At 35.4% G+C, this 9,709-nt stretch overlaps 1 protein-coding gene across 1 annotated transcript; it reads left to right on the plus strand.

The window, feature by feature from the left end:
* Nucleotides 1-8,002: 8,002 nt before the first annotated feature.
* On the plus strand, nt 8,003-9,349 carry LOC127096106 (uncharacterized). Its single transcript, XM_051034724.1, has 2 exons — nt 8,003-8,387; nt 9,036-9,349. The coding sequence occupies exons 1-2, from the start codon at nt 8,378-8,380 to the stop codon at nt 9,347-9,349; spliced, it is 324 nt and encodes a 107-aa protein (XP_050890681.1). The 5' UTR covers nt 8,003-8,377.
* The last annotated feature ends 360 nt before the right edge of the window (nt 9,350-9,709 follow it).

Raw genomic sequence — 9,709 nt, forward strand, 5'->3', positions numbered from 1 at the left:
TCAAAGGAACTGAACAAGCCAATCACTTCTATCCGACAGCCGGAGATGAGACGCTTGAAGACATAATGACAGTAGTGGAATTAAAATCAATAGGACTTTTTCTGCATAGCCTTTTCTTTGTTTTCTTGACAATTTCCTCTTACTAGGATTTCGGTCTCCTTGTATTCAAATTGCCTGTTTATAGGCCCTTTTTCGAAATCAATACAATTTTATTTCCAAAAAGATGCTTTTGTTTTACTTTCTCTGTTTTGTTTGCGTAAACGTCCATTGATTTAATTTGAATTAATATATGCATTTGAATATGATTGATATTTACCAAAAATACATGCATAAAATAGCAATAGCAGTTACTAAAAGACTTTAGGGTCGAGGATAAGGTCCAACCATGCTTTCCAACAAGTCCGGTTACAAATCCTTTCCCCCAGCAAAAAACCAGTTATTCCCCAGAAGAAATGGGCATCACCAGACAGACTGGTCATCTCTTCTATCCCCATCCAGGCTCTGTTGAATGTTTCTACCACCAAACAGAAATCAAGTATCCCCAGCTAAGAAAGGGTCATCAATACAAATATCTCCAACCAGATAATTGGGATTTATTTTCCCCTGGCAAACTTTCCAGACGCATAATTCATTCATTACATCATTTCACAGCATACGCATGCATACAATGTTCGCATTTATTTTCGAAAGCATAAAACATCTCATGCATCATGACATGGCATGAAGCTAACTTTTATTTTTCAGGTTAATTATCCTCCTGATACAGTCAAAATAAAGATCCGTTCAGACGGGTACTCTTATCGATTATATTCAAGATCCGGATACATCTTTCAGATATACTCCATATATGAACATTCATTCTGACAAGCATTCTGATATCCTCCTAATGGTGGCATCTTTAAGCCCACCCCAGACATTTATTGCAAATACAACATATACAAATATTATCAGATATAGCCTAACGTACGGTTCATCTGATTCAGCTCAACATATGATTCCTTCAACTACTCCAATACGGTCTAGCGTACGACCCATTTGGATCTTCAATCCTCAGATACTACCTAGCGTACGGTACATTCCGGGGTGTAGTCTAGCGTACGACTACTTTCTTTTTCAGATACAGCCTAACGTACGGCTCATTCTGCAACTCAGATACGATCTAACGTACGATCCATTCTGATCTTCGAATCCTCAGATACTACCTAGCGTACGGTATATTCCGGGGTGTAGTCTAGCGTACGACTACTTTCTTTTTCAGATACAACCTAACGTACGGCTCATTCTGCAACTCCAATACGGTCTAGCGTATGACCCATTTGGATCTTCAAATCCTCAGATACTACCTAGTGTACGGTACATTCCGAGGTGTAGTCTAGCGTACGACTACTTTCTTCTTCAGATACAGCCTAACGTACGGCTCATTCTGCAACTCAGATACGATCTAGCGTACGATCCACTCTGATTCTTACTTCGTCAGATACAGCCTAACGTACGGCTCATTCTGCAACCCGGATACGGTCTAGCATACGATCCATTCCGAGTCTTATTTCGTCAGACACAGCCTAACGTACGGCTCATTCTGTAACTCAGATACGATCTAGCGTATGATCCATTCTGATCCTTTATCCCCAGTAAAGTCGACAACCTAATGGATGACTCACTATACGGTCTAGCGTACGACCCGGTGTGGCACCCATGTCTTCAAATTGGTCTGATATACGACGCACTCTGAAGCTCTCATCATCAAACTTCTTGGATGGCATCTTTAAGCCCATCTCCATCAAGACTAACTTTTAATTAACAAGTGCAAATTTTTGGGGCATTCTAAGTGTTCAATAATCTTCCACCTCCAGACCACGAATGGCGTGCATACCATTCTAACTCTCTCGGTTCAAGAATATTGAACAGGGGCAGCTGTCATACCCCAAAATTTGCCCGTTAATCTTGCAAGACATTTTTCAAGGCACCCTAACTCATTTTTCAAGGCATTGATCTTAAAGGAACAAAGGCCCGGCACACAGGTGGCCCAATCCAGAAAAGGACTTAAAATGGCTTGCTCGCTAGGCGAGCCAAATTATTCGCCTAGCAAACTCTTCGCTGCATCACTCACCTAGCGAAGCTTGCGAATACCAGAAATTTTGGGCTTCATTCTGAGCCCATTAGGTCACAAAAACTATTATAAATACCAAGACCTCATTCAGAAACAGACACGGAGACAGAGAGGGAGAAACACAAACCCACACAGACAGCAAACCCTGGAGGCTAACCAAGAGAATTCAGAGCAACCCTAAAGGAAACCCCGAAGGAAACTCATCTGCACAAAGGTTACCTCCGCCCAACTCAATCCGGCACCAACCCTAGGAGTGATCTGCCAATTCAACGTTGCAATTTAATTGCAAACAGGTTTGTACTACCATTACCGCTTTATGCTTCCAATTTACATGTGGTATTATGATTGAATTTATAAATATATCTTAGGCTTTGCATATGGATTTAAATATGTATGGATAACTTGAATGTTTAACCATAAAATTTCTGTAATGGATGCCATAGGGTGTGGAGCTTGCTGAGATCGCATTGTTCTTAAATTCAAAACCCGCAGCCGTTCGCTAGCACATCGCTAAGCGAACATGTAGCGAGGGTTCGCCAGGCCCTCGCTAGGCGAGGCAGCCGCGAACATGACAGTCGCTGATTTTTCTGTTCTGATTTTTGCTAATCTGACATGTTTTATTGTAACCATGCATGGTTTACCTGACATTATTACTGTTGTGATTCCTTTTGGTTTGGTGCAACTCTCGATTGCATCCTGATTTGGTATTCTGACCTGTTTGCTGAATATTGTAAGGGCTCACATACTCCTGGAAAAGGTAGCTTGCTAGGTATTCCACTTTATTTGTGGGATACCCCTGTGGAGATTCATCCTAATTTCCTAATTGATTATAATGCGAAGATTCATCCTAATTACCTAATTGATTATAAAATATTGCCTTTGAATATGTGATCTTGGACCTCTCTTTGTTGCCTTACGGTATTACGGTATTACGGTCATGTCCCGCGAATGTGGGGATACCCTTAGCAAAGACCCTTCGGTTAAATCATCATAGTCCCTCGAATGTTGCCTTCGAATACATGATTTTGTCCCTCGATGACCCTTCGTGGTAGCCTACGGTTAAATGATGATCGTCCCTTCGAATGCTAAGGTATCCTTACAAATGTTGCCTTCAAAGACCAATCGACGACCCTATGATATCCCTTTACATCCAAAGGATAAGACTACTTACTTCTCAATAGTAAGGACAATTTTACCCTTCTAAGGATAGGAAATACCTATAAAGACCTTGGTTAGGTATAACTCTTAAATGCTTGCTCGCAGCTTAAAATACTTTTCACGCCTCACACTTTTCAAAACATCTTTTAGAAAATCACCACTTGGTATACATTCGCACCAGAATCATTGCCGAGTTATATTTTTCTAAACGCCTTTCAAAATCAAACGAGATAAACCCTTTGTATACATTCGTACAAGAATCATTACAAAGTTAAACTCTCCTTTCAAAAATATTTTCTAAACACACCATATTTCGCAAACACTTTCTCAAACAAGGAAAACATAAATGAGTTAAGCAATTAAGAGCCCATAGATAACCATGGATACAAAGGGTGCTAACACCTTCCCTTTGTATAATATACCTCCCGAACCCAAAATCTAACCAAGGTTTTTCCTGTTCTTTTCCGCCTTTCCTTATTGGATAAAAGAAAAGTCGGTGGCGACTCTTGCTATCCGCGACATTTGCTTTCCAAAGCAAAAACACAAAAGTCCAGTTCACCGTATGACACTCATAATCTTCTGTAACAGACTTTGGCATCAAATTCTCAGCGACATCAGCAGGTGACATATTAATCTCTCCCAACAATTTTTCAATAACAGGAAACAACTAATCATGAGACTCAACATCTAAGTAATTCCTTGCAAGAACCTTGAAAGCTTCATAGCTACAATAAGACATTTCTATATGTTTATCCATCCTTCCCCTCCTAATGAGAGCAGGATCAAGTTTATCCACAAAATTCGTCGGAAAAATTATGATCCTCTCTGATCCACACGCCGACCAAATTCCATCTATAAAATTCAACAAACGGGATAAAGTTACCTTACTTTTCTTTTGCTCTTCTTTTTCAGCCTTTTTAATAGGATCCATTTTTTCATCATTCTTATCATCATCTTTCTCATTTTTCTCCTTCATTTATGTTTTTAAATTCCATTCCTAAGAAACATGACAAATTCTCTAGGTCGGACATTTCAAACTCCTGCATCATCTTCGACTTGATTCTTCTTATCTCTACTCATATGGACCTGTAATCAACAAGTCATCTACATATAGGAATAAGATGATTCGACTAGCTCTGTCTAGATCATTAACATACATTCCATGTTAAAAGACACATTTGTGAAACCTACTTCAAGCAGGAAGCTATATATTCTCTTATTTCAACCTTTAAATGCTTGCTTTAAACCACAAAGAGTCTTCCTCAATTTGTATACCTTCAACATCTGTCTTTTGATTTCAAACTCTAGTGGTTAACTGACATACACTTCTTCTTCCAAAGGTCCATTCATAAATGTATCTTTCACCCTTTGTATAATTATGTCGACACAATAATTCTTATGGTTTCCAGCCTTGCACGGGTGCATACACTTCGTCGAAATCAATACCAGGATTTTGCAGAAAACCTTCCACCACTAGTCTTGCCTTATGCCTGGCAATTTCGTCGTTTGGCCTTTATTTCAGCTTGTAAACCCATTTCAGATTAATTAGATTCTTGATTGACTCTTCGACAAGCTCCCAAGTCTTGTTCTTCTCGATTTACCAGAGTTCTTCTTTCATGACTTCTAACCAATTTGAATCATCCATGCTTGATCCAAATTGATTGGTTTTGCTTCAACCATCATCATCATTTCTTCTATTAAGTCACAATTTCTATTGACTACTTGATCTAGAAATCTCTCATATCTAGCTAGCATTGTCGATTCAGTTCTTGCTCTAGCCGATCTCCTAACATTCTACTGAGGTGGTTCTTCGTTTTGATTGGTCAGGACTTTAGTTTGTTAGTATTCATCAAGCACAGTTGTGACTGTTTCTTGCTCTTGTCGAACTGACCTTTGACTCCAATCACACCATTTACTTTCATCCACTAGAACATCTTGACTGGTCACAAGTTTATCATCATTTCGTGAATATACCTTGGATGCACCAGTTGAATGATAAGCTATGAGCACCATAGCCTGACTTCAATCATCTAGTTTATTCCTCAACTATTCAGGTACATGCCTCAAACACGTTGATCCAAACACTCTAACATGACTAACATTTTTCTTCACGCCTCTCCAAGTCTCATAAGGATTCCTCTAAACTATCTTCTTCATTTGACATATGTTTAGAATGTATACTAATGTTGATGTTGCTTCACCCTGATGTGTGTCGAACCCGCAAGTGCACAGACTAATCAATTATAATATAAATAGTATCAAACCCACAGAGACCAATGTCAACTTACTGTGATATATCATTGCTTTGTAAATCTAAGTTTAATCGATGGTTGGTTTGAAAACGGATGTAAATTACTAATGGTTTTAGAAAATTGAATAAACAAAGACTGGAATGTAATTTTCTGTGTACCTTCGGGACTCGGATAAATTTCGAAACTTAGTTTTGCTTTAAAGTATTTTTTGGAGGAAATACTAATTTAAAACACTACTCACTTTCGTGCAGCCCGTGTCATGTTTCGAAATCGTAAAAGTCATGTTGCCCCTCTACAAGTTACAATTTCGAAACAATTTTTAAAAACTAATAAGTTCTAATTAATTACTAAAACACTGTCGGTGTTTTTAGAAATTAAAAATCAAAATTTTCTTTATCGGATATCTGTCTCACATTGTCGCATTGTTGACCAGTATCTGATTGTTTTCACCTTCGCACAAAATTTTTTAACTTTAAAAATATAAAATTCAGAATTGAAAAAATAAATGAATATTAAAATCAATACCGATAAAATTTTCCGAATCTTGTCGGAACGAAGATCCTTACATTCCAAACTCTAAGAGCTTATCCGAACATATTTGGGAAAAACATATTATTATTAATTGGATTAGACATTAGATAACAAAATATAGAACTAGTCATCAAAATAATAATAATAATAATAATAATAATAATAATAAAAATTACAATATATATATATATATATATATATATATATATATATATATATATATATATATATATATATATATATATATATATATATATATAAGTATCTATCACATAAACAAGTAAATCTGAATAATACGAATAATATAGATTAGAACTGATATAAGTACTTTAAGCAGATAAAGGCAATGAATAGTAAAAACAACAGTACAAACTAAAACTGGAAATAAAATTGACAACAAAAATGAAGAATATTGCAGGCTGGAAACTAAGAACAACAGAGTTTAAAATGATAAAAACTGAAACAATAAGGACTGAAATAATAAAGTAGAAATAAAAGTTGATAAAACTAAACCTGCAATAGAATCTAAATTTTTTGTAAAATACTGAAATTGAAAAACTGTCAATATAATTCCGACAAGATTGATGATCCAAATACACAGAGAAATCCTAAACTTAAGTTGCAGCAGCTCTTTAGTGTGAGAAACTGCAACTTTTATACTAAGAAATTTTTCTGTCTAAAACAATTATTCTAAATCTCTGATAATTATAATAAAAACTTTGACCTGAAAACCTAAATTTAATGGCTATATATAATGTTTGAGACTCTGAAAAGAGGCTGAATTCATGTAGGAGTCGTTGAGATTTTTATGCTAAAGTAAGAGAAGACTGGGCCAAGTTGTTGCTATTTTTTTGTCCTCAAAGTCCATAGTGGACGTCGTGGCCTCATGGCAAACGCCATTAGTGTAAAGTGGGAAACCATGGTCTTCAAGGTTCATGGCGAACGCCATGAGTGAAAAGTGGGAAAACATGGCCTTCAAGGTTCATGGCGAACGCTGTGGCCTCATGACGAACGCCATGAACTATTTTTTTCACTTTTCTTCCCGCTTAGGTGGCTTTCGACCGCCTTGTCATAACCAACGCCATGGTGAACGCCTTGAGTGTAGAATATGTCATTTTTCTCATTTCTTTGCTATTTTTATCCTGATTTCATGTACGGAAACTCCTTCTTGGAAAACACCTGAAATAAACACAATACATCAGCATAAAACTATAAAATGGACACAAATTCTCATGCTCTAAACCTTCCTCATTAAAAAGTCTAACAAATTCTCAAGAAGTGTATTCACCATCAGTTTTTAGTTTCTTCAACTTTATCCATTTTGCTTCTCCACACGCGATATAAACTTTTTGAACTGTGTGAATACCTCACTCTTTCTTTCAATAAGGTAAATCCATATATACATGTGTGAATTTATCTTCCTTTCAAGAGAAGATAAGGTTTCCTTTGATCATAATCTGTTCTGAAGTGATATAAGTTAGCTTATATAGGTAATATATTTCACCACGGTTGATATAATGAATTGTGGTGAATTGTCCTGATATTTAACTACAATTGTAAATATTTCAAAGAATATTTAATTTTCTTGTAGTGCATCAATTGTTAGAGATGAATCTCCTTTCTTCAACATTATCTTTCAATGAAGTAAATATTTATATCATGACCATAAATATAATTGTCTTCCATTATTTTTAAGGCTATTGTATCTTATTTGAAACAAGTCTTTGGTAGTTGGCTTAAATGTATGTCGCATGTTTTCGCCAAATTTTGTTAGAATGTCTTGAAAATCGGATCAAAAATCTAAACCGAAATCGAATTGGAAATTTTGATGAGTTTGTAAGCTAGACCATGAAATGTTGTAACATGCACATTCCATTAAACGATATTTCTCGTTGCACTTCAGAATTGACTAGATGTCGCTAAACTAACGACCAAATAAGTTGGTTGTTGGATTAATTTATTATTAATTAGGTGTGACTCATGTAAACAATATTTGGCTTAAATAAAAGACACCTAAATGTGATGATTATTTTGGTAGATGGATAATTAAGTCAATGGGGTTTTATTTTGAAATTCAAAATACAAATCCCTCTTCTCTCTCTTCATGACTGTTGGGACATGACTCTTGGGGTGGAATATGACTGTTGTAATAAAGTGTCTATAAAAGGACACATTTAGGCAACCAACACCAACTTTTCTCATTCCTTCTCATTTTCTCACAAATACACAAAAGTATCTTCATCATCAAAGATACAAATAAGGAAGAAGGAAGAGAGGAGAAAACAATTGCAAACAAGGATCAATAAATCAGACAAGAATCGACGTCATGGATCCGGGTACACTTTTTTTACGGTTTTATTTATAGAATCTAAAACACTGTGAAAATCATGATATCAAGATCCAAAACATAAAATTTTGCTAACAGTTGATATCAGAGCTTTGTTACCGGTATTATGATTTTTCGGTGTTGATTATCGATATTATGATTTTTTTTAAGTAGTGATTGTTTAATGAGAATTATAGTTTATATTAGAAAGTATCATGATATGTATCGTTTTTTTTTAAATGTTACTGTTTTAAAATTGTGTATCGTTTTTTTTTAATAGATATAATTTATTGTTTTGAAATTATTATATTAAAAAATTTGCAATCATCAAAGTGATCAAATTTATTAAAGTGTATAATTTTAATCCGATGCTATACAAATAAGATGTTTATGTTAAATAATAGTATTTATTATTATAAGATATATAGAGATCATCCAAAGATGAATCATGACTTATAATTAATAAAATTAAAGTTTTTATCATACTTGTTGCTTGTATATCCAAAGATAGACATGCATGTTCTTTTGAGTATGTTATTGAAATGTATGTAGATATCACCCAAAGGTGAATTTAGATACATGATTAAAGTTACAATTAGTTTGAATCCATGAAGTTTATTCGAAGCATTAACGCATGAGCGCGTGTAAATGTTTGCAGTTGCTACTAATATGTTTGCCTTGGGCAACGCAATGACAAAGTTCAATGGGCTAAACTATGCTGATTGGTCTGAAAAGATTCAGTTTCAACTGGGTGTTATGAACTTGGATATGGCATTGATAATGGACGAGAAGCCCGCAGCCATTACGGAGGACAGTACGGAAGATGAAAAAGCTCTTCTTGAGGATTGGGAAAGGTCCAACAGGTTGTCTTTGAACTTGATGAGGATGACGATGGCTGACAATGTTAAGCCATCTATACCCAACACTGAAAATGCAGGGATTCCTTTTGATCCAAACCATAAAAGGAAGTGAAAAGTTTCTTTACATGGGAAACAAAATGAAGGCACGAATAGAGGGAATTGGGACGTATAGATTGGTCTTAGATACTGGATATCATATAGATCTGAAAAGTTGTCTTTATGTACCTGGGTGTGCTAGGAATTTAGTTTCTGTTGCAAAGTTGGTTGAATTGAATTTTAATTTTAAGATTGGAAACAGTGTATTTACTTTGTTTAAAGATACATATTACTATGGTTCTGGTACTTTAGTTGATGGTTTATATCGTTTTAATCTTGATGTTAATTTTAAAGAATCTCTATTTAATATTGAACATATTGTTGGTAGTAAGCCGAAGTAAGGGCGTATAATCCACATGAAAAGAAACTTGATGCA

The sequence above is a fragment of the Lathyrus oleraceus genome, chromosome 1 (assembly GCF_024323335.1).
Source record: "Lathyrus oleraceus cultivar Zhongwan6 chromosome 1, CAAS_Psat_ZW6_1.0, whole genome shotgun sequence".
Taxonomy (NCBI): domain Eukaryota; kingdom Viridiplantae; phylum Streptophyta; class Magnoliopsida; order Fabales; family Fabaceae; genus Lathyrus; species Lathyrus oleraceus.